The sequence below is a fragment of the Myotis myotis genome, unplaced genomic scaffold (assembly GCF_014108235.1).
Source record: "Myotis myotis isolate mMyoMyo1 unplaced genomic scaffold, mMyoMyo1.p scaffold_m19_p_16, whole genome shotgun sequence".
Lineage (NCBI taxonomy): Eukaryota > Metazoa > Chordata > Mammalia > Chiroptera > Vespertilionidae > Myotis > Myotis myotis.
The window spans coordinates 42,545,230-42,570,605 of record NW_023416320.1 but is presented as its reverse complement, the minus strand read 5'-3'; the positions used below and the strand labels follow the sequence as shown (position 1 = coordinate 42,570,605).

The following is a 25,376-nucleotide window of genomic DNA, read 5'->3' as shown; positions in this document are numbered from 1 at the left end:
AGTTTCCTGTAACATAATATATCAGATGGTAAATAAGTGTTTTGAAAGGATTAATGAGTCTTATGAAATAAAGGTCAGTCTTAAGCTTAAAAGAAGGCCATGAAAATTAGAGATAACTCAACAAGAAATTCCATTCAATAAGTAAAAGCATACCAATTTAGCAAAAAAAAAAAAAAAGTAACTAAGGTAACTTAAGAAAAAATAAGAAGTGCTGCAATAATTAAAGCGATGACCCAGAAAAATCAAACTAAATACCTAGACATTGTAGACTTGGTTATTATTTATTTATTTATTTGTTAATCCTCACCTGAGGATATTTTTTCCATTGATTTTTAGGGAAGGTAGGAGAGGGAAAGATAGAGAGAAACATTGATGTGAAAGAACACATCGATTGGTTGCCTTCTGCACAAACCCCAACCAGGGCCCTGACTGGTTGGAACTTGCAACTGAGGTATGTGTCCTTGACCGGAATTGAACCCGGGACCCTTTGGTCCGAAGGCCAACACTCTATCCACTGAGCCAAACCAACTAGGGCAGTTATTATATATTTAAACAAATAATTTAAATCTTAGTTATTTGTATATTAGAAAGAACATTTTGTTAACTTAAATTTACTTATTCCTTTTCAGATTTAAACTTTTTGTGATTTACTTTTGCAATATTTCTTCTGTTTTACGAATGACTTCTGTGTACATAAGCCCTATGTTCTCTAGGCAATGTTCGTCATACAATAAAACCTGAACTCTATTAGAATAGTAACTTAATTATTTGGCTCAACAAATGCCCCTGTAATTATATTTGCCAAAATGTGAAAATTTTAAAGGTATCCCCATGAATTATAATTTCTCATTCCTCATACTCATTATCTTATTTATTTTGGGCACAAACCCTAGAGGAATTTCAGCTAAGTCTTCAAGCCAAAACTCACATTTGACCCTGAGGACTTCAAATACAGCTGTCTTTCCAGGGTTCCCTAATGCCCTCTGTGCTTCTGTTTCTTGTCTTTTTTTTTTTCTCCAGAAAGACCCAGTGAACTCTCTAGAAAATTTAGAGGAAAAGAAGTTTCCCGGAGAGGCCTCCATGCCAAGCCCTAAACCCAAGCTCCATGCAAGAGATCTCAAAAAAGAACTAATCACGTAAGTGATCCAACATGGCATACTCTGCGAGACTCTGGAAATAAGGTACTCAAGGTCGTATATTTTTGAGTAATAATATCCCGGCTTATATAGTTGATTTTAGGAATGTTTTAGGGCAATTTCAACCATCCAATAGTTAGATATTCTACATGGACCTAAACATATGCACAGAACTAAGAGGATTATGAAGAAAAAAGAAACACCAACAACCCATTTACATGGCATGATCTTATGCTAAAAGAATTAAAAATCTTTTTTTTTTTTTTTTTAAAAACCAACATAAAGCCAATAGAAATGTTTATGTTTTGATCAGAAATTCTTAATCTGATATCCATCGACTCCAAAAAACCCAAGTCAGGGTGTCTACAAACCTTTTTGAACTTAATGCAAATTGCTATTTGGGTAAGACAGTTCATCGTTTTCATCACATTCTCAAAGGACAGAAAAATGAAGTGTGATTATTTTTTAATGGGCACTTCTTACTGGTACAAAAGTAAACAAACGAGGAAGGGTTTTTAAAAGACGTTGAACAATTTTTGGAATATATTTATGAATTCCTAGAAAATGATCTCTAGGGACCTCATGGGACTCACCACACTTTACACACAGGTGAGTGCTTTAGTGGGTACCTCTTATATTTATGGGTTGACATTCTGGTTTTGTGAAAGTCTCACTACTTTACAGTTCCACCCTGTCCTTCTTATGTTTTATGTTTCTAACACATAAATACATGCACCTCAATTACTTCCCAAAAGTTGTTTGAAATAGGATTTTTTGATGTTGTTGATTAGCATAAATTTGCTTGGAGTTGGAATGCCACTTATTGAGGGAACTAGCTAGTTTCCTCTCTCTGATTTTGAGACTTCCACTTGCAAAGCTTCTCAGCACACTGGCAAATGTTATTGTGCAGGATTTTTCAATGAAGATTTGTAGTGAAAGCCAGCTGTCAGAATCTGAAACATAAGCGTTTCCCACTGCAACACTGCCCCCAATTCTTTATTTTTAAACTCTTCATACCACCAAACATGAAAATTAATCAGCAGATAAGTGCACAGTTTATTATTATATTTACTAAGTATTTATAGCTGACTTGTTTAAAAATTATTAGTACGTCGTTACCTATCTTCGGCAGTATTAACAGTAGTAATTTAAAAATGGAAATAAGAAATAAAGTAAATGCAATGCTGTTTTGAACAGTAGGTGGCGATGTATTTCCAAAGTGGGAATTAACAGATCGTTGTAACACGTCTTTCACTCTCTGAGAAACCATTTGTATAATGCTCAGAAAAGATTGCTTCTCCATTTGGGGGGAGAATGTCACTTGCAAGATAACTCAGCTCAGATGTTAGTCATTGTTCATTTTTTCTTTGCTTGTTTACATATGCTATAGCTGGACACAGAACTGCTCAGAATAATGCACCTGTTAGCTTATTTTCAAAACACACAGAAGAGGCCCAGAATGTGACTAGCTTCTGAGATAAAAATCAAGTCTCTGATCTTGCCAGGTGCCCTATTGTCTAGGTTTATTTTTAATTAGCAATTGCTTTGTTGGGTTCAAGACTTGAATAAAAGTGATTGCGAGCTTTTTAACTAAACTTCTTACCTATTTCGGAACTGTCAGCAACTTTGTCAACTATTAATGTCAGTTTACATTTCAGTCACATGTAGTATTTTCAAAGATTTTTTTCTTTTTTCAGATGATTTAAAAAATGTTTATGAAATTACTATGTTGCCTGGACTCTTAAAAACTAACAAAAATTCCTTTCTGAAATCTGTTATATAATTGGTGATGGTATTCCTAAGAGACACTATCATTGCAAAGCATGGGTTTACAATCATTATTTTTATAACCCACATTTTCAAAGAAATAAAACATCATTGATTGTTGACTCACATCATCACTAGAACATGTATTTTGGCATCACTTTCCTACATTATTTGAGTCAGAGAATTGGATGTGATGCTGAGAGCTGATAAGGGCATGCCAGCTTTCTTTTCGCTAGTCCACTAGTTCTTCTGTAGCAGAGATCCTTAGGTCACCAGCTTCTGCAGGTCCTATACTGTGTAACTGACCTTGAAAAGAGAAGCTACCTTATAACGCACCAGACAAAGCAAGTGAAGCAATAAAATGCACTTGACGCTAATGATAGATTTTTTTGTTGGTCCAGCTGTCCAACGCCAGGATGTGATGGAAGTGGCCATGTCACCGGAAACTATGCATCCCATCGCAGGTACCTCGTTTTACTACCTGGTTCTGATTTAAATACTAATTCTCCCCCATTCTAGAACGATATCTTGATCATGAATTAGAGCGTAAGTTAGTTGGTTTGTGTGTGTGTGTGTGTGTGTGGCGGGGGGGGGGGGGCGGTGGTGGTGGTGGTTTGTTTTTCATAAATAAAGCTAAGTTAAATCTTTAGTTTTTTCACTTATGTAGTATAGATATCATGATTTTGGTTAAAAATGGTTTTCTGCTCCTGTAGTCCAGGCTACAAAGTGAGAGTTTATGTCAGGGCTTTGGTTGTATCTAGTTTTAGGATTCAGGTAAAACAAAGGTAAGACAACAGAGTGACTGGGGTTGACCAGTTAGCTGTGGATGTGGCATCCCCAGTCCTGGGCATGTAACAAGTCAAGGTGTTAAAGGTGAAACTGACAAAAGGCTCTGCTTCATCTTTGCGCTCACCTTCTTCATTGATTTGCTTACCCTTTGGGTGCTGATTTGAACCTGTCAGCCACCATCCTTTGGTGATGCCGTGGGCATGGACTCCTTGTCAGTAATGATTCTATCACTGAATTCTAGAATTGCGGAGTGTCACTGGGTTAAAGCCCTTCATTTGATAAATAGCAAACCCAACTCTTATCAGAAATAATTGAGGAGTCCATGAGCCCAACCTGGCTAGAGTAACAAAGCCAGATTCAAACCTAATTATTTTTTTTCCCAATCCCCAGTCACCAGAAAATTTAAGATATTCACAGTCACAGGATGCCATTTGAGTCAGATTTGTGTATGTCAGTGTTCTGTGTTTTGTTTTTTTTTTTTCTCACCCCTTTTTAGTGTTTCTGGATGTCCTTTAGCCGATAAGACGCTTAAGTCCCTCATGGCTGCTAACTCTCAGGAGCTTAAGTAAGTGTGGAAGCGTGACCTCCGTGCCCTGTGCCCGCTGTGCTGGGACTCTGCTCACCCAGGACCAGTGTCGCTCTAACAAGCAGTGAATTGTGTCTCCGTGAATTATAACCAGCACACTCTTTCACCAAAATGTTCAAATGACTAAATCCAAATCACTTTAAGCTAATTATTTTGCTTGCTTTGGGAGTTTTGATTTTTATAATAATTTTTAAAGCAGTGATGTAATAGTATAAGAATACTTTTTTCCCCCTGTTAACTTCAGAATTTATATAATAAATCAGGCTTCTGAAGGTGTGGCAAACAATTTGCATCATCTGATTTTAAGAAAGCTGCATCATATTTTCTTTGTGGGCCTTTTGAATCATCTAACTGCCTTTCACTTTTGGGTGCTAGACACATTTGGCTCATTTTTACCTAGTTTAAAAAAATCTCAAAGTCATATTAATTTTTACTTATTGATTTTATTTTCTCCATTCATATCTTCTTTTTTAAAAAAATATATTTTTATTGATTTCAGAGAGGAAGGGAGAGGGAGAGAGAGATAGAAACATCAATTATGAGAGAATCATTGATTGGCTGCCTCCTGCACGCCCCTTACTGGGGATCAAGCTTGAAACCCGGGGAAAGCGCCCTGACTGGGAGTCGATTAGTGACCTCCTGGTTCATAGGTCAATGCTCAACCACTGAGCCACTCCGGCCAGACTCTTATCTTCTTTTATTCCAAAGTTCTCACTTGTTTATTTTCATATCTTGTTATATTACATGTAGAATAATTAAAAGTAATGATCCACCTATACCCTTTAAAAATATAATAGGGCATATATTTTAAAAGACAAAGGAATAATATTAAACAAAATTAATGAACTTTACTTGAAAATAATAATATTTTAGGAAAAATGAGTGTTATTAAGTTTAATGATAAAACACTATTTATATAAATAGTAGAACCAACATTTGGTATCTAAACCACAGGTAAAATTTCAGATATTAAATGTTCTTAATTTTTTTTAGTATTTCCATTTTCTAATTTGTTCTAAAATTTTATCTAAAAATTACAGAAAATAAGTATGTGAAAAAAGATGGAATATTAAATAGATATAACATTCAGAATTTTAGTACCAGAAAGAGTAAAGGGAACTACACAATAAACAACTTTTCTCATTTTCAAAGTGTAAACTACAATCGATTGTGTTGGTGTAGATTCTGGAAATTGTTTTATTGACTGCCACTTTTGCAGACTGAAACATAAGAATGCTAACTAAAAACTAATAAGAGATTGAAAAGAGAGAAGTGCCAGGCATACTTACTCTTATTTCATCTTACTCAGTACTTAATTATTCAATCTTATAGAATTGCTCTAAACTTCCACATTGCCATGCCTTCATAGTAATTGTCGGTTCTCTTAAGTATTTTCTCTAAACATTATTTCTAGGGAAAAAATGTTGGTAGTACATTTAAAACACGTAGGTTGACAGGTCTTATAGCAACCTCCAGTACTTAGGTCTTATACAGTCATCTAATAAGTGACAATTTTGGATCTTTTCTGTACATAGAGGAAAAAGAGACATTTCATTGACTTCTTCTTTGGAGACTCAAGAAGAACTCCAAAGCAAGGTCACTTGACACAGATTTTTCTATAATTGCAATATGCTACTAAGCCAGTAAAATATTAATAGAAAAAGACTGGCATTTAACCCTTTCCTACAAAATAGAAGACATATTATATCTGAAAATGGTTGATTAGAGATTCAATGCATAAATATGATTTCACTCATATGCAGGTTATAAAACTGAAAATAGAAAATGAACAAGACAAACAAAAATTCATAGACACAGACAACAATAAGGTGGCTACCAGAAAGAAGGGAGGGAGGGAAGGGGAGGAAGGGACAAATATATGGTGATGGGAGGAGATTTGACTTTGGGTGGTAAGCACACAATGCAATATATAGATGATGCATTATAGAATTGTACACTTGAAACCGATATAGTTTTATTAATCAAGGTCATCCCAATAAATTTAATTTAAAAAATAAGTAAAAAGTAAAAGACTCATGCAGATTTCTCTGGTTGGCTTGAAGAGATGGATGCTGATTTTATATTTCATTTGGAAAAAGCAGTTACTCCTATTTGCTGCCTCAGGATTGAATATAAAAACATTTTCATGAAAGTTCAGTGGGTTCAAGTTTAAGAAAAGGGGAGGTATTCACAGTTTCCTTTTGGGTATTATTTTTCTCAAACTTGTGTTTGGGTAGAAATCTGAACCATTGTGAGTATATAACCGAAATAATAAAGATAATTTCTTCAAGAAAATTTTAAAAATCAAGCATTTTATGTCAGTCGGTGTGTATCTATTAGTATTTGGGATTTTTAAAAAGGCAAAAGGGAGAGAAGCAGTATAAACTGTATTCAAGTGTATTTTGAAACCTAATTCTAATTAGCCTTCCAAGCAGAACTGGGTTTTTCCTCCTCTTTCACCCTCCTCATTCCAAATTTAATGGTTGATTGTCAATAATAGTTATTGGTAGATTTTCCAAAAGGCCATTTAAGTTGGACCATGAGGCCGAACAGACCAGGTGCAAATGACTTAGCTCCTTTGGCAACCATATTAATGTGCCAAGTCTCTGGAATCCGCATAGAACACTGTTGTTCATCTGAACTCCTTGGGTTGTTATGGTAGTGGAGCGTATCACAGAGAATAAATTATGCTCTAAAACAATTTGGAAAACTGTTTTTCTTAAGTGAAAGATAAGAACCTTGCATGATGTAGACAGAAGCCCAGCAGTAAGTTGTGGGTCAAATTTTAGGTTCCTTCCCAAACAAGTTTTTAAGAAAAGAAAAAAGAATGTAGGATAACTAATATAGACCATTAAGCCTAATACACAGGAGTCACATAGCTTAACAAATTTTTAAAATGGATTCTTAGCCAAAAACTAATTTTATTTAAGCAACACGGGCCCCACCAAAAGCAGCTCATTCTGTTGAGTTCTGTTTGCATGTGTCATGACCCCCCTCCCTCCACCACAGCCACGTGGCCAGCACTCTGTTCCTGTGTTTTCCAGGTGTCCGACCCCAGGTTGTGATGGTTCGGGGCATGTGACTGGAAACTATGCTTCCCACAGAAGGTAGGATTGACCCATTTCTGAGAAATGAGATCAGTGTCAGCAGCGGTGGTCATGGAGCTGACATGGTCTGGTTTTGTTCTCTGTTGGGTCCATATTTTAGTTTGTCCGGCTGCCCTCGTGCCAGGAAAGGTGGTGTCAAAATGACTGCTACGAAGGAAGAGAAAGAAGACCCTGAACTCAAGTAAGTGTGACAGCCGAGGCCGCAGCAGCAGCAGGGCCAGAAGTAGCTTGTGGGTCCAATGGGCGGGACCCTTGTTGTGGTGCCAGTGGGCGCTGATTGCATCTCATGCACAGGGATCCTTGAGGCAGCTGTCAGTGTTCGGATGTTTGAGAAAAATTTTCCATTCATAGCTGTGTTTCCACAGATGATGATACTATAAAGTTAGAAGAAGGGGACCGTACTTCTTCCAGTTGTTTTAAAGGAAAGCAGCATTCTGCAAGCCCTACAGAACAGCAAATCGGCAGCATCCCCCCCCCCCCCCCAAGCTTTAATTTTGCTTAAGGCGAACTTTTACCTAAATTAAAGTCCCTCCTCTGAGACATATGCTACCAAGGCTAGGATGACATATAAAAATATAGATGTAGGAATTAAAAAAATTTTTTAATTGATTTCAGAGAGGAAGGGAGAGGGAGAGAGAGAGATAGAAACATCAATGATGAGAGAGAATCATTGATTGGTTGCCTTCTACATGCCCCACATTGTGGATCAAGCCCGTAACCCGGGGAATGTGCCCTGACCAGGAATTGAACCATGACCTCCCGGTTCATAGGTTGATGCTCAACCACTGAGCCACACCGGCTGGGCTAGATGTAGAATTTTAAATTGCTTGCTCTACAGCATTTCTAAGTATAATATTTAGGTATTTGGACACCAAAATTCCTGTTCTATGAGCAATGTGCTATGTAATGTAGGACAAGGTAGCTAACATTTTGCACCCGTGGCCTTTGCCGGCAACAGGGCTCACCTGGTTGGTTAGGGCTAAAAAGTGGGGGTCTGAACTGGACTCCACTTCTTGTAAAATGGATGACAAGTTTCCGAAGCTTGATAAGCCTCATTTTTCCCACCTGTAAAATGGGATAATAACACTCTCTGCCCATTAGATTTGCAGTGAAGATGACAGGAAATAACACGTGAAAATTGCTTAGCCCAGAGCCCACGGGCCATTAGTACTGCCAGAACCACGTTATTTTGCTAGCTGTATTGGCATCTTTTTAAGTCTATAATCTCACCATTTGCCTTCTGGATAGTGTGGAACCGCCACTACCTTCTTGTTCACTCAGTTACTGCATGTCATGTGAGTTGTCCATTCTCTCCCAGCTGGTAACATCTCTGCTGTGTCCCTCTAGATGTCCTGTGATAGGGTGTGACGGCCAAGGTCACATATCAGGTAAATACACATCCCATCGCACAGCTTCTGGCTGTCCCCTGGCTGCCAAGAGACAGAAGGAGAATCCTCTCCATGGGGCCCCCCTCTCCTGGAAACTGAACAAACAAGAACTTCCACACTGTCCCCTGCCAGGCTGCAATGGGCTGGGCCATGTAAATAATGTTTTTGTCACCCACAGAAGGTAACCTTTATTCTCTTTTTGTTGTGTTGTTGTGATTATTTGTCACCTGGGGGGCTTTGTGGGTGGGTGGAGCCCTCCGCAGGGTCACACGTTATAGCATTTAAGATGTGATGACAATGAGTGTGGTCAGAGAGCTGACTAGTTTGAAGAATCAAACCTATTTTCCCTATTTCTGAAAATTTACTACACTGTTTACAAGTGTTCTAGAAATGGTGCCTTTGTCTTTTATATACTAAAATATTGCTTAGGCTGCTATTTTTTTTTTAATGGTTCAGTCTTTTAAGGGTTCACTTTAGTTCCAAGAGGTAATATCTACTCTATTATGTTTTGTCATTGTAAACTTTCACTTCACATATTTATGCCATTCCCTGCCTCTCGCGAACTGGCGCAATTTCAGGCCAAATTGTAGTTATTTTTCTGCTGGGAAGATGTGACTCATCCCCAGCAGCCAGAAAGAAAATAACACAGTGACTACTAAGTGTGTGACAGGATGAGAGAGATTTAGAAAACCCTTTATAGTTTCACAATGACTTCATCCTTTTGTCACCGAGTGACACGCATTTCAACAGAGTCCTTTGTGAGTACAGTGATCGCAGGCTACCTTTTGGTTCACATTCCACCTAACGGAAGATTCACTGCACATGCCCCCAATCAGCGAGGGCCCTTCTAGCCTTGCAGCCCATGCTTGGGGTGCGGGTTTCTTACCAAACAGAGCTTCAGTGAGCCCGATGCTTTGCTTCGGAGCAGAATGTGGATTGAGCAAAGCCCGGGCATTTTAACATTTCGTTCCGTTTTAAAGCCACATATCAATGGAATCAGAGAAGTGAAACCTTCCAGGAATTGCTGGTTTAAGTGGCTATGCAATGACACCTGCTTATGGAGAAAACCTGGACTTGTTCAGTCATTTATTTTTTGATGGTTTTCAAATGCCTGGTCTCTTCACCAATAGTACAAATGGTTTTATTCTGAGTTGGAATTGCCATCCCATAGTTTGAACTGACAGTGGCAAATCCAGTGTGCCTAATGTCACCATTACTGCAGAGTAGCTATACTTTCTTATCACGGACTGAGCAATAGACACGTTAACACTGATAAGGAGATGTTACTGCTATGCTATGGTGAGCACAACCTTCCGTCAGCAACAACAGTGGTAGCTTTTTAAAAAATATTATTTTTATTGATTTCAGAGAGGAAGGGAGAGGGAGAGAGAGATATATAGAAACATCAATGATGAGAGAGAATCATTGATCAGTTGCCTTCTGCACGCCCCCTCTGGGGATCGAGCCCATAACCCAGGCATGTGCCCTTGACCAGAATCGAACCTGGGACCCTTCAGTCCGCAGGCCAGCACTCTATCCACTGAGCCAAACCGGCTAGGGCAATAGAGGTAGCTTTAAAGCCATGAAGAAGCTTTAGACGATGTCACCAAGGTGAGCTGAGGACCACAGGGATTCTCATACAGCTGCAGGTGGAAGAAGAGTGGGGAAAGCCACGCCAGGAAGTGAGTTGCCTTCAGGAGTCAAGTTGAAAAAGAGCAGATGCGCAGGCCTGCTGCCCAGCCTCTGAGCTGCTGGGCTGATGCCCCAGAAGGTCTCCTGCATGGTGGAGCTCAGAGGCACGTCTGAGAATGTCTGCGATGGCATTGCTCTGCTAACTCCAAGCTGGAAGCGACCTGCCTGCCCACTGGCCGCCGAGGGCATAGGGAATCAGTGTCTGCTTACAGGGACTGCCGCGCAGTGGTGAAAACGAAGGCACAGCGCCGGGGACTTTCAGAACACAATGCCGAGTGGAAAAAAATTGCTGCTGGAGAATATGTTCAGTATGATTCTAATTACAAAGAGTTAAAAATGTGACCACATTACATTGTAAAAAGCTAGGTAACTATTCCCCCCCAATTCCAGTTAATGGTTTTCTCTGGGGAACAGGAGACAGCAATCGTGGGGGCGCTCAGGAGCTGCCGAGGTGCTAGTAAGGCACGCGCTGCGTGGGGAGGAAAACCGTGTTCATCTTAGGAGAGCTCCTTGCACTGCAGACCTATTGTGTATGTGTCTGCACACATGATGTACTTCATAATATGAAAATCAGAATGACGAGTTCAAAAAAACAACACACACAGGCTGCAAAATGAATGACCAGATAGTGTTTTTCTAGGAGAAGGAACGCGAGCAAGAATTTAGACAAATGCATAACTCAGGTCTCACCGCTCTTCACTGGAGAGCTCTCTTGTTCCTCACAAGCTCCAAGAGACGGCATTTAATTTGTGTGATTCCCTTTAATGCAGAATGCTTTTCTTCCTTACATATGTGTATATGTGCCTATTATTTTTCATATTATTTAATGGGATAATATAACAAAAATGCCCAGCTTCTTCTGGCACACCCACAGGTGTTCTATACAGACTATCTTCTTCCTCTTTTATAAAAATTACATGCATATGATACAATAATTTTTTAAAGTAAGAACGACTTAAACTGGAATAGCACATTCTGACCTACCATAGACGTTTACATGCAATGTATTCGGAACCTAAAATTCAGGACTCTTTCCAATCACCAGTGATAGCTGATAGTCACCTACTCGGGGCTCTCTGTGTTCTGGCAGAAAGCACTGTGCTAAGTTAATTCTCTCAAACCTTCACAAATCCCTGCAAGCTACAGAGGTGTTGTAATGATCTTCCATAGACAGGAAAGGACATCAGCACAGGGAGTTGCCCCTGCAGACAGCATTGGGATGCCAGCACCCTTGCATGAGCGCTGTGTCATCCATGTCCCTGTGTTTAATGAGTCCTTCCGTGTACCAGGCCATATGTGCATACAGTTTCCTCAGCCATCGTCTAAGACAAGTTTTCTAATTTTTCCCATTTTCCCATCAGGAAAATGGGGATAATTACAAAACTTGCCTTGTACAATAGTTAAACAACATTCAATCTCTGTGTTAAATCAGCATTATATTTACACTAGTGGCCCAGTGCACAAAATTTGTGCACTGCGGGGGGGGGTGTCCCTCAGCCCAGCCTGCACCTTCTCCAATCTGGGACCCCTCAGGGGGGACGTCTGACTGCCGGTTTAGGCCCGACAGCTGGACGTCCCTCTCACAATTCGGGACTGCTGGCTTCCAACCACTCACCTGCGTGCCTGATCGATGCCTAACTGCCCTCCCCTGCCACCCGGTCACCCCCAACTGCCCTCCCCTGCCAGCCATCTTGTGGCTGTGGGCACCGTCATCTTTGAGGGTGGGGCAGTCAATTAGCATATGCCCTCCTTATTGGCTGTGGGCACGGCCATCTTTGTGATGGCATGAGGGTCAATTAGCATATTCCCTCTTTATTAGATAGGATACCATTTGCTTTAAAAGCTTGCTTTAAATCTTTACATTATAAACTTCCATTTAAGAAATAGCAATCTGGCCCTGGCTGGTTTGCTCAATGGATAGAGTGTTGGCCTGCAGACCAAAGGGTCCTGGGTTCTATTATGGTACAAGGGCATGTACCTGGGTTGCAAGCTCCTCCCTGGCCTGGCCCTGATCAGGGCTCGTGCAGGAGGCAACCAGTCAATGTGTTTCTCTCACATCAATGTTTCTCTCTGTCTTTCCCCCTCTCTTCCACTCTCCCTAAGAATCAATGGAAAAATATCCTTGGGTGAGGTTTAACAACAACAACAAAAAAGAAATAATATTTAAAATCTTTTTTTTCTTGAAATATTAATGTTTATTGCATGTAACATTATACTTAAATTCATTTTTCTCAAATTAAAAAAAGAAAAAAATAGCAATCTGAAGACAAATATAATATTAAAATACAAAGACACAAACACACATGCACATGATTGTGGTTGTATGTCGCTTTTAAAACAGAATTTCTGTGACTAAGAACTCAGTGCTATGCCATAACTTTGTAATTTTATGAGGTTCATTAATCTATTAGAAACAGTGATGTCCACTACATAAATTTTATCACTTGCCATTTTATTTTAACAAGGCAGATGAAGATATGATAGTTTAAAATTGCCTTGATAGGCCTTAATAGAATTTCAAATTTGATCAAAACCATGTAAGGCACACTTTCCCAGCCATTTGCATTATGGAGCCCAAATCCTGGCAGGGACATATTCCAGCCAACCGCCACCTTTCCTCAGCCAGTGACATGGAACTGCATGGAGGACGTCCTCAAAAGAATAAGGACTTTTAAAATATTTTCCACCCCAACTTTTTTTTAAAATATATTTTATTGATTTTTTACAGAGAGGAGGGGAGAGGGATAGAGAGTTAGAAACATCGATGAGAGAGAAACATCGATTCAGCTGCCTCCTGCACACCCCCTACTGGGGATGTGCCTGCAACCAAGGCACATGCCCTTGGCCGGAATCGAACCTGGGACCCTTTAGCCCGCACGCCGACGCTCTATCCACTGAGCCAAACCGGTTAGGGCTCCACCCCAACTTTTTAAATGTAGGATCTGCTTTATATCCTGAAAGGTAGAACTGCATTGGAAGAGACAAAATATCAAGCAGCTATTTGAAATCAAAGCCCCCCTTTCACGTCTTAAATATACTCTTTGGTTCCAAGTCACGTAGTTGGGAACACTTCACGCACTTGCCACACCAGTGAGTTACAACTGGACATTTACTGCCGGGCTGGCCGAGCCACGCAGATCCTAGGGGAGACAGAGAAGGCGAATGAGCTGTTAATGTCCATTACTTCACACACGGACTCTGACAGGTCACTTTTAAAACCGAACTTAGCAACAAGATATTAGTCCTCTTCATGACCATTTTCTGAGAACAATATGTGCCACGAAACAAGAGAGATTTGTGCAAACATTCCAGAAAAACAAATAAGGAAGCTTAAGTGGGCCACACTTTACAATGAGAAACTTCTACAATAGAAAAATCGGGTGCAAATTCAGTTTGTGCTTTTTCATTATTCTCTTTTTCTGTGTAAAATATTACATAATTTATCAAATTTTGGAAAATCACATGATCCTTTTTATGTATAATATTACATACTTTTATATTTTACATAATTTTCACATACAATAATTTAGAATTCTTTAAAAATACACTCACTCAGCAAACATTTACTTTGCTTCAGAAGTCATATTTTTTCACTTGGCCAAGTGCCCTAATCTTTGGGTTGAAAATAATTATCTCATACATGGATTATAATCACATTTCTGTGGGAAAATATTTTAAATGACTGTGATCATTTTTAATTTTATTTAGAAATTGTATCTCCAAAAATACAACAAAATTACAAAAGAATTAGTCGGTGTTTAAAACAACAAAATCATCTGATTATGTACCATGGAATACAAGCTTTGTTCAATGTTATTATCCTCTTGGTGCAATTTAAATACAACAGATACATTAACGAAAGGACTGCTGAATAATGAAAATAAGGAACTGAGTATAAACACCACTATAGGACGATATGTTGCCTGGGCAATGATTGTGTCTGAGTATATTTATGGTTGTTCCTTTTATTTTCCTTTCAAGGTAGAGCTTTTTTTGAATGACAAATAAAAGTTTAAAAGTTAAAGAATAAGTTAGAAACTTTCCCATACCCAACTGCCTGGGGAAGGAGGGTTATTATTTTGTAATAATTTGAACCATTCTGTATAGGTCAGGCTATATAGTTTATACAAAGATGGAAAGAACTAGATTCTGCTCTATTATTCATGGAAGTTTGACTAATTTGGAACAATTCTTATTAATAATGTATGGACCATTTCATGTTTATAGGAAATAAAGTAACCACTACTAAAGAAAGGCACTTACATGTATGCAGAATAGAAATAATTTGATAACATTAATTAAATGGTATCAGCAGTAGCTATTTGTATTTTTATTGAAAGAATCATAAAAAACATTTTACATCTTTTCAGGGCATTTTGCTTTTATTTTTATATATATTGTTACTTTCTACAAAGGGACTGTCCGCATGTTATAATGTCATTAATAGGCAGGCAAACACTTAAATAGTAAGTAGTGAATAAAAATTTTAATTTGTATATGAAATGATATGTTTCACACATCAGCATATTCCTATTTTCACAGCTTATCTGGGTGTCCTTTAAATGCACAAGCTATCAAAAAGGGCAAGGTCTCGGAAGAACTAATGACTATCAAGCTCAAAGCAACTGGAGGTAAGAGTTCATGGCCAGGGTCACCATCTCCATGGAGGCCCAGGTAGTAGTTCCTCACAGGGTTCTGCATGCCAAATTATTCTTTATTTGGGAATTGTAATGTTAATACACACTATGGAAGCTTTTCTCACATTTGAACTAAAAGTATAATGTTTATCTCAAACATTATCATTATACTTGGTTTATTCCCTTACTTTAAAAAAAATATGTTTTTATTGATTTTAGAGAGAGAGGAAGGGAGAGGGATAGAGATAGAAAACTCGATGAGAAAGAAACATCAATCAGCTGCCTCCTGCACATCCCCTACTGGGGATCGAGCCCGAAACCTGGGCAAGTGCCCTGACCCAGAATTGAACCGGTGACCTCTTGGTTCATGGGTCAACACTCAACCACTGAGCTACACCAATCGAAAATGCCATTCCTTGAAAAGGAAGTTGACTCCAAGGAGACATAAGGAAAAAACACAATATATATAAAAGAAACATAGCAATAGAAGTTTTCATTTGCTCAAAATACTTGTTTAATTGAAAATCTATGCTCCATAAAGTTGTTGAAAACAAATATTTTAATCCCTGTTGCCTGGGAAAAGATTCCTCTACCAGCAAATCAGCCATTGAGATATGGTACTGACGATGCAATACAATTCTCCAGATGCAGCAGGCCAATGTGGAATGAGCCCTGTGTCCCAGATAGTGCCGTTAGCGAGGTCATGGTAATTGTTTAATCTTTTCTTAATGACTGCGTCATTCTGTTACTCATATTCAAGTTCATTTAGATACTAAAATACTGAGGTCTTAGTTGGTGGGTTTGCTTTTCTTCTTTATCTCAGAGCCCAGTATTAGGAATCTTATGACACACTCTCTGCATTGGTTCATGCATGGCCGATTTTGTTTAGGTAGGTAGTTATTTATAATAAAGCAATAAGTACCTAGAAAACAGCCACCTGATTTAGCATGCTGTATGTAAGTTTTCCAGGCTTATTTTTCTCTCTCGTCACATTATATTAGTAAGAGTCATCCATATTGTTTTTGGCGGGCATGTGGCTTGTTTCCAGGTCGTACCTTTGTAAACAATATGCTACGTACACTGTGTGCTCACCTCCTATCAGACATATGCAACTGTTTGTCTCTGGTGTGTACCTGCGGCTGAAATTGCTGGTTCACAGAGTATGTAAAGTTCACCTAAAGCAGATAATGAACTGTGTTCCACAGCAGTAACCCCAGGAAAGTGCAAGAGCCTGGATCTCTTTCAAACAAATTGTCAGGTCCCCAACCTGCTCTCATGAAATTGATCTTATTACATCTAAAGTGAAAGTTTACATTTATCTCTCTTAATTGCCATCTGTTTGGTTTAGATTCATCACTATGGACTGTTGAGATTACCTTAAATCCTGCTTCGGGCATCCTTACTATTAACTACCCATCCCACCTTTTAAAAACCTTTCCAATCTATTCATATTCCTTCTATAAAACAGTGATGGGAAAGTGATGCCTGTTCATTGACAGTTTACTCTGTGTTCCGCACTTTATATATATTTTTTGCATTAATTCTCACAACATAGATTTTATGCCTCTTTTACCGACAAGGAAGTGGAAGCACAAAGAAGTAAGTTTCCCAAGTTCAAGAACAAGAGTCACGGGCAAAGCACATGTTTCTTCTAGATTGCATTTGCTTGCCCTCACCCAGGCCCACATAGAGAACCCAAATTTCATGTCCCTGGACTCGCACCCACCTGCCAGCACCCGGCTCTACCTGTGTAATGGTGCATTAATTAATCAGCATAACTTGGGTCTTAATAGCCTTTACAGGGTTGTGTATGAGAGGACCCATGACCTTTGGAATTCAGTCCCACCTCTGCCTCTGACTTTGGACTTGGGCAGGTTCTATCTCCTGTCAGTGATGGCATGGCCTCACTTAGCTTAAGGCTCAACATCTGCATGTATGAGAAAGATATAATGGGACACGACTCCTAGTGCGCAGTGAAGTTGAAATGAGAAAACATTTACGAACACCAACATGTCTTGCAGCACACCTGCAGCGTAATGGGCAAATTAAATGGTGGTACTTTTATACGCCCTTCTTTTTCTTACAAAGGATTTAAATCCTTCAGCTCCTTCTACCTATTATTTTAGAATCTTGAACATGGATTTTGATACAAATTCAACATTTCAAACCACTCCAAAAACCACAAACTAAATGTAAAGTGACTGAGATTTATCACAGTCTCATAATTTCAGTGTGAAATAAGAGAGTCTGGTTCTTTGCAGGTATAGAGAGTGATGAAGAAATTAGGCATTTGGATGAAGAAATAAAGGAATTGAACGAATCCAACCTTAAAATTGAAGCAGATATGATGAAACTTCAGACGCAGGTAAAGAATCAGAAAGGTATCTTCATGGTAATCATACTCTTTAGTGGAGGCAAAACATTGAACTGCTAAACCTTGTGATGAAAAACAAACAAACAAAAAAACCCACACACTGATATCTTATAATGAATATACTAAGCATGTCTAGATTACATAATTATTGTAAATACGTGAGTAGGTGGGTCACCTGGGCCATCATTGATTTGGTAGCTGAAGGCAAAGGTATTCATGTTTCTGCTTTGGGTGCATCAAAGGCTTCATAAGCAGGTCATCCTGTAATTGTAGAGTCCTTTAGAGCACATGGTGCTTTAGAGAAATTGTACATGAGAAGATATGAGTACTTAGTTTTATTAAAAAATTCAAGTAAAACAGGGCAACTTTGCACATTCAATTTTTCTACAACACCTCTGAATGTGTCCATTTTTGTTAAAAACAGATCTTTCTGGAGATTTTCCTGCATAGCTTCTTTACCAAAAATTGCAAGCAATGTCTTTACTCTGCATGCTCCTTTGTAATGTCTGCCCCATTCCTGACAAAATTTATCCAAATGGAAATTAAAAATGTAGTCCAGGATTTTTTTTTAGCACACTAAATAATAACTCTATTGCAAAAAGTACAGTATCTTTCTCCCTTCTCTCCTCTCCTGCAATGTGGGATTTTTAGATCACTGTGGTTACTGACTCCCAGAAGTCATTGCCAGCAGTTTAAGACAGAAGGTTTAAGTCCATCTGAAACATAGGTTTGGTTTCCTGACCCAGCATAATGTGAACAATGCCATGATCTTCCATTGAATAATGATCAGTTTATAAAAGAACTCTGTTTACAACTCCTCTTATAATCATTAGCAAAGACAGCAAAGGCGTCTGCCCTCATGGAGCTTCAAGTCTAGATGGGGGAGGCCGACAATAACATAAAAAGTCATAAATAAATTGTTTGACCTGGTTGGCATGGCTCAGTGGTTGAGCATTGCCCTATGAGCCAGGAGGTCATGGCTCCATTCTTGGTCAGGGAACATGCCCGGGCTGCAGCTTGATCCCCAGTGTGGGGCATGCAGGAGGCAGCCGATCAATGATTCTCTCTCATCATTGATGTTTCTATCTCCCTCTCCCTCTCCCTTCCTCTCTGAAAGCAATAAAAAAAAAAATAAAGGAATCATTTGTATGAGAGAAGTGGGTAGGGAGAGGCAGCCAGATTTCAATATAAAACAGGAAAGCCAGGCTAGGCCTCAAGAAGAAGGAATCATTTTGGCAAAGACTTCAGCAATTGAGGGAGTTTGCCAAACAAGTACGGGGGGGAAAGTGTTTCAAAGAGTGAAAGCACTGTATAAAAACACTACCTCTACAGAAAGCACAGAGTTTTGAGAACTAGCAGGTGAGTGATGTGGGAGATCAAAGGAGATGTGTCCCGGGGTAACACATGAGTGTCCGAGGCCATTCTGAGGACTTGGTTTTTATTCTGAATGAACACAGAACATTTTGGGGTTTTGAGCCAAAAGTTAATGTGATCATATTTGACCTACATGCAATCTGCATTTTAAGAAACTTGTATTGGTAGCTGTGTTGAAGATGGATCAAAAGAATAGATTGCAGGGGGCAAAGCCACACTCAGGGCCACCGTGAGAAGGCAGTCAGTCACTCTGGTGGCTGGGCCCAGGGGACAGCAGTGAAGATGGGGGACTGTTGGCCCATTCTGGATATTTTGAAGGAGGAGCCCAGTGGATTTAAAGTGTGAGAGAAAGAGAGCCATCAGGGATAATGTGAAGGCCTGAGCAACATTCTAGTTGCTACTAATTGGGAAGGAGAAGATTATAGTATACTAGCAGCCCTGTACACGAATCCATGTGCCAGTAGCTCTCTGCGGGGACTGGCCACTCCACATCGCTGCCCAGAGGCTCTACATGGCCCAGAGGCCTATCCGCAGCCGGGCGCGGAATGCTTGCCTTGTCGCCAGGGCGACGACGCAAGAGTGTTAACCCCCTCCCCCGCCCCAACTCCCCCACCCCCCGCTGCTCCTTGCCCACTGCCCAGAAGCCCTCCGTGGCCCGGTGGAACGCTTGCCTCATTGCCACGGCGACGAAGCATCTTGTGGCTATGGCTCTGCCATCTCTGTGATGGAGTGATGGCTAATTTGCATATTACCATTTTGTTAGATAGGATGGAGCAGGCTTGGGGAAACACAGAGCTTGAGCTATCCATCATCTAGCCATGTGGAGATGTGGGGGAAGTCTGGGCTGAAGATATAAATTTGGGAATGCAATTTCAAACTTTAGAGCCGTCGATGGGGTTGCTGTTTTGTGAAGAGAAGTTACCAGGGAGGCATTCCTGGGCATTGAGGTTCAGCCAATGCATTTCCTTCCAAGAGAAACATTTTGTACTCTTTCCAAACTCCACTTCTTTTATTTTCAAGTCATTTTCATTGCAGATCACATCTATGGAGAGCAATTTAAAGACAATAGAGGCGGAGAACAAACTTATAGAACAGAATAACGAAAGCCTGCTGAAGGAGCTGGCCGGTCTAAGCCAAGCTCTCATTTCAAGCCTTGCCGACATCCAGCTCCCACAGATGGTAAGTCCAAGGCCAGGACGTGGCCGCCCCATCCCAAGGGTTTGCAGGGTCAGTGTCAGTCACCAACAGAAGCACCGAGCTTTGAGGAGACCTGCCAGCCGTCACCGAGGTATCATGCTTCATTATGCATGACTTGCAATGACCTCCTTCATTCGGATATTCATACACTTAAATTACATGAAGGCCAAGGGTTTTGGATAGTGTAGAAGTCACTTAAAGATGAAGGTTTATTTGAAAATTGTTTTATAATGTAATATGAAAGTTGGAGGCCAAAACTCTCTGGCTAAAATTATTTCTCCAAATACAAATCTTACATGGCTTACAAAATCTGAGACACAGCCATATGTGTCATCCACCCAACTTAAGAATCGTAGAAAAGAATTTAACCTGATGCTTTCTTTGTACTAAGTATGAAGGCCATACTTAAGTCATCTTCCTATAGAACAGTGGTTCTCAACCTTCTGGCCCTTTAAATACAGTTCCTCATGTTGTGACCCAACCATAAAATTATTTTCGTTGCTACTTCATAACTGTAATGTTGCTACTGTTATGAATCATAATGTAAATATCTAATATGCAGGATGGTCTTAGGCAACCCCTGTGAAAGGGTCGTTGGACTGCCAAAGGGGTCGCGACCCACAGGTTGAGAACCGCTGCTATAGAAAAAAAGCACAAAAGTGATATTTCCCAAATCTAAACACATATTTGAAGCATGGAAACTATTTAAAATTTATAGAAAATTAGTTTCCTTTACATTTTCATAAACATTTGAAAGGGGGGCTGCATTGTTGAATGCTTTGAATTTCCTCACTGTGTCCATTTTTAGAACAAGTTTTCTAATGCTACAAATTTTATATATAGAATGTTTTAAAAAACAGCAATTTAATAAAGAAATCTGATTGATTTTCTGAAAAACAATTAAGTCCCTCAATTTACCCAACTTTCCAGCATGGAGCCCTCATTTTAACCAATTCCAAATCTGTCTCTTGACAATTAAAAAACAAATCAATAATGTAAGACTATAAAACACAAAGAAAAATAAATGATTACTTTGTGGTCAGTATTGAGGTAATTATTGAACATGTTTTAATATTATTTATTAATGTTTGTTTAACTCATACTTCCAACATATTCCTTAATATTTTTTCCTTACCAGTGCCACTAAAATAATCATTACCATACAAGATAACTTGTACTTTGTATAGTTACCATATAAGGTACTCTAGTGGTAAGTTTTAGGGTTAATCACACTAAATTGTCACAAAAGCACTAAAGACGTTCTCATTCGGTAGTTGAGGAAGTAGAGACTCGGAAAATTTACAGGATTTGATCAAGGTCCCACTGCTAGCATGAGTCGGGCGGGCCTGGCTTCCGTGTGGGCTTTGTTCACTCTGTCACCTGGGTCCTTGTTCAGTTCTGTGGCTCCAAGAAGCATGTGACACCACAAATGCAGAAGCTAAAAGGGAACAGAAAACCACGGTTAAGACAACACTAATAATTTAGATCAGTACTTTGCTGAGCAAAAACAAAATAATCTTCAAGTATAGGAAGCTCACCTTCTAAATGGCAACAACAATATTCTTTATACCTAAAGTATTTAGACCTTGTAAAAGTCTTCTCTTCTAATCATCTTGTGAAGTAAGCAGGGCATATGCATTTTTAAAAAGATGGGGAAGGGGGGGGGCACCAAAGAATGATTGGGTAGTAGTGCTTTCTGTCATTTATTTCCTTGCACACAGCGTGCAACTTCTACACGTCAAGTGTCTGTTCTCTCTGAAGCACCGCATTAGGCCACGGAGATCCCGAAACACACAAACATATGAGATGAGCAGGCCCTGACTTTGTGGACCTCACATTCGACCTGGAAAGACGGGGAGAGAAATAAAGCACATTACAATGAGGCTGCAAGGGGGTGGGTGGGGGGATGCACAAAGAGGTGTCTGAGAATGAAAGAAGAACCTTTTCCACCAGACACCTGGTTAGGGACAGCTTGCGCAAATCTCAGATTCCTTTCATCCAGCCCAGTGCTGTCAAAGGAAACATCTGGTTCAAACAAGCCTTTCTCCCCAGCCTGGCTGACATTCCCCTCCCACACACAGGAGGTCTGCTTTGTGCTGAGCCCAAGCAGTGGAGGCTGAGACTGCATCCCAAGGTAGGGCAGCTTTGAGGGCCCACCTCAGCAGCCAGACAGCTACCTTAGACAGCTCCACACGGACCTCAAAAACACTGTCCGATCGCACTAATCCCATAAATTGAGGAAAGAATGAGCAGATGAATCCCAATGCGCACCTCCTCTCTCTCCATCTCCCCAAACTCCAGCAGCCCCAGGCATCCTTACCTTCCTTCCCAGACTCAGAGTCCCCTGATAGGCTTCCGTGCCCTTTGGTCCTCCTTTTGCCTCAGCCTGAATCCCTGTGATTGGTTCCATGTGTTTTGTCTCCATTCAGGGGCCTATCAGTGAGCAGAATTTCGAAGCATATGTAAATACACTCACAGACATGTACAGCAACCTGGAACGGGACTATTCCCCAGAATGCAAAGCTCTGCTAGAAAGTATCAAGCAGGCAGTGAAGGGCATCCACGTGTAGGAGCGCCTCGCGGTGGGCACCAGACATCACCAACAGCAGTCACACCAGTGAACCGGGCGCCTGCGCTGCCGAGGCAAGCAGGCTGCCGCACTGCATTTACCATTGCAACATTGCACTAATTTCCTCCCCAGCTGACATAAAAAGGAAAGGAATAATAAAAAAAAAACTATAATAGACTCTATGGATTAAAAGCGATGCTGTCAAATATTAGATGGTATTTATTTTCATATGTTTTTCTTTTATTTCCTCATTGCACTCTTTTGAATTTTTTTCTTTGTAAAGTATATGTAAAGTAATGCGACATTTTAATATTTTATTCATTTCTAATCAAAGAGTTTTTTATCTTTTACCTGCATTTTGAAGTCTGCCATATTTTTTACAAGTGTGTTTCTTTTCCAATAGAATTTAAATAGAAATGCTAGTCTCAAATCACATATCTTGCTGGGCTTAAATGAGAAAACAAACCAACAAAAACAAACAAACAAACAAAAAAGTCTGAAGGAAATCTTTGTCTAAGGACTGCACTTTGTTTGCTCCCCTTTGATTTTTATTGCACTCTTTCCCCCTCTTTCACGGGCTTTCGCATTTATAAGTGGGCTTGTCCTAAGGTGAGACGCATGGAAGGAGGAAGATAAATGGCGCCCACTAGTGGGCAATGCGCTCTCACAGAAGCACAGGTACTGAAAAAGCCTGTTCAGAATTTGTTAGCAATAATTAAATCTAGAAATCAGCAAATTACTCGACTTGGCTGTACGGTTTCGGTAAACATGAATTATTTATTTGAAATGTTTTAAAGAAACGTAAGCTTTTTTTAGTGGTGCAGATTTGTCTGTTTGTTTTTCAAGTCATATCAGATAGTTGGCAACTCTTATCCCAAGACGAGAAATAAGACTTGATGTGACCAGCCAGGCTTCCCTGCCATATGCTGGTACAATATACAAGTGACAATATTGATGTAGATTTGTACTCAGCAAATACAAACACATCCAAATGGAAAATTTTGTAGATACCATATCCCCTGAAATAGCATTTATCTTGCTTGGTTGACTGAAAGGAATGGAAAACTATAGTAACACATGGAAAACTGTTACTCCGATCTGAGTCATTACTTTAGGCAACGATAAAACTTTCAATTTGATCGATATCTTTCTGTAGAACTACAAGTGCTACAGAGTAAACACACTCAGCACACAGGCACACACCCACATATACACACTCACATACACTCAGACACACATAAAATTGAGCCCGAAATCTTGAATTTCTGCATAGATCAGAGTTTAGTAGTTGCTATAGTAAAGGCAATGTCTATTTCAGGGATTGTAAAGTAGTTAAGCATTGTTTCAAAAGTTTTTTTATATTTATTTTTTTTAAGAAAAGGTATAGACAACCAGCTAAACTGCCTTTTTGGTGTGCACACACACCTCGTGTGCAATGTGCCTCCGTGCAAATGGACACTTGAACTTAGTGTGGGCTTAGTTTTCTGTTCTATAACAAAAGTGTTTATTTTCTATTAGCCTCATGGATATGTAGATTGAATGTGATGGCACTCACAGGCTTGATATATTCCACTGTTATTACTGTTACCTGCACAAATGAAGAGTAATAGCAACAGTAATTCCACTTCCATGCCACTGTGGTCATTGTTATGTATTAAATGGGGCTTATCTTTGGTTTGGGGTTCATTTGAACTCTTGAATTTAGTTTAGTGAAAATGAGATGTCTGTTCTTAGGTAGGAATGGTGTTTATTTAAAAATCAATTTATAAAGAAAAAGAGCTACCATATGTGCTGTCTATTATAAATGAGACACCAAACAAAATTTTCTATTAAAGTTATGTTCTTGCAAACAGTTTGCTCTAGAGTACTTGATAGATGCATACAAATGAGTTCACTTATTACAAAGACAAACCTTAATTTGCTAAATATTTTAACAACTTTGTTATATATTTTATTTAATTTAAAAGAAATTTCTTACCAGCCTATGTATTTATTACTATAATTTACTATGACTTCGGGTTAATAATATATTTGTGTTTGCATAGTTTGAGCAGTATGTTTTATGAAGTATATTTGTATTTATTTGCCTCCTTTGTACTTGACGTGTTTTGTAATTTGCACTGAATTATTTTCCTTTCAACTATGTTGGTCGATACTGTAAATTGGGTCTTTTGTAAACAACAAAAGGACAATAATGTATGCATTTTTTTTAATTTCAAGTAGTTTGTATACTGTTTCTTCAAACAATTAATATTTCTTACATCAAAGCAACAAAATTGTGTTCAGTGCTGTACATTTGGTGTATGGTAGGAAATAAAAATTGATAATGAGTTTTGCTGTGATCTTTCTCAAGCGGCCATGTAGAGCAAGCATGTCAAACTCAAAGGCTAACACGGGCCAGGTAAACGAGGCATGCGGCCCACGGGCCACGAGCTTGATATGCTTGACGTAGAGACTATTATCACCATCACATGGAAAGCATGGAGCTCGGCTGCGGTAAAGTACCTGAGTCCTCCCGTGGTTCGGATGTATTTTGGTTCTGTCAACCCATCTGCTTGGTTTGTTTTTGCACCACAGGTAGGAAGGAGTTTTGCCCATTGACAAGTCGTCACAGCCTTTGGTTCAGTACACACTACGGAAAAGTGGGCGCCTTTGATGTAAGAAACACCTTTGCTAGCACTAGCAGGAAATGTACCTGGATCTAGTGAGCAAAAGAGTATAGGCCTCACCCTCCTGATTCTAAAACTGTTGTGGGCATAT

The 25,376-nt window shown here is 39.5% G+C and overlaps 1 protein-coding gene across 2 annotated transcripts in view; it reads left to right on the top strand.

Moving 5' to 3' along the window:
• ST18 (ST18 C2H2C-type zinc finger transcription factor) overlaps window positions 1–24,946 on the top strand; it is a 62,231-nt gene extending 37,285 nt beyond the window's left edge. For both annotated transcript variants that reach the window (XM_036338746.1, XM_036338747.1), the window contains 10 exons: window positions 1,021–1,136; window positions 3,305–3,367; window positions 4,189–4,257; window positions 7,323–7,385; window positions 7,486–7,566; window positions 8,733–8,954; window positions 15,008–15,096; window positions 17,364–17,467; window positions 19,886–20,029; window positions 22,477–24,946. In XM_036338746.1, the coding sequence (XP_036194639.1) occupies window positions 1,021–1,136; window positions 3,305–3,367; window positions 4,189–4,257; window positions 7,323–7,385; window positions 7,486–7,566; window positions 8,733–8,954; window positions 15,008–15,096; window positions 17,364–17,467; window positions 19,886–20,029; window positions 22,477–22,617 (1,092 nt within the window). In that variant the 3' untranslated portion in view covers window positions 22,618–24,946. The remainder of the gene's footprint in view (window positions 1–1,020; window positions 1,137–3,304; window positions 3,368–4,188; window positions 4,258–7,322; window positions 7,386–7,485; window positions 7,567–8,732; window positions 8,955–15,007; window positions 15,097–17,363; window positions 17,468–19,885; window positions 20,030–22,476) is intronic.
• Window positions 24,947–25,376: the final 430 nt, after the last annotated feature.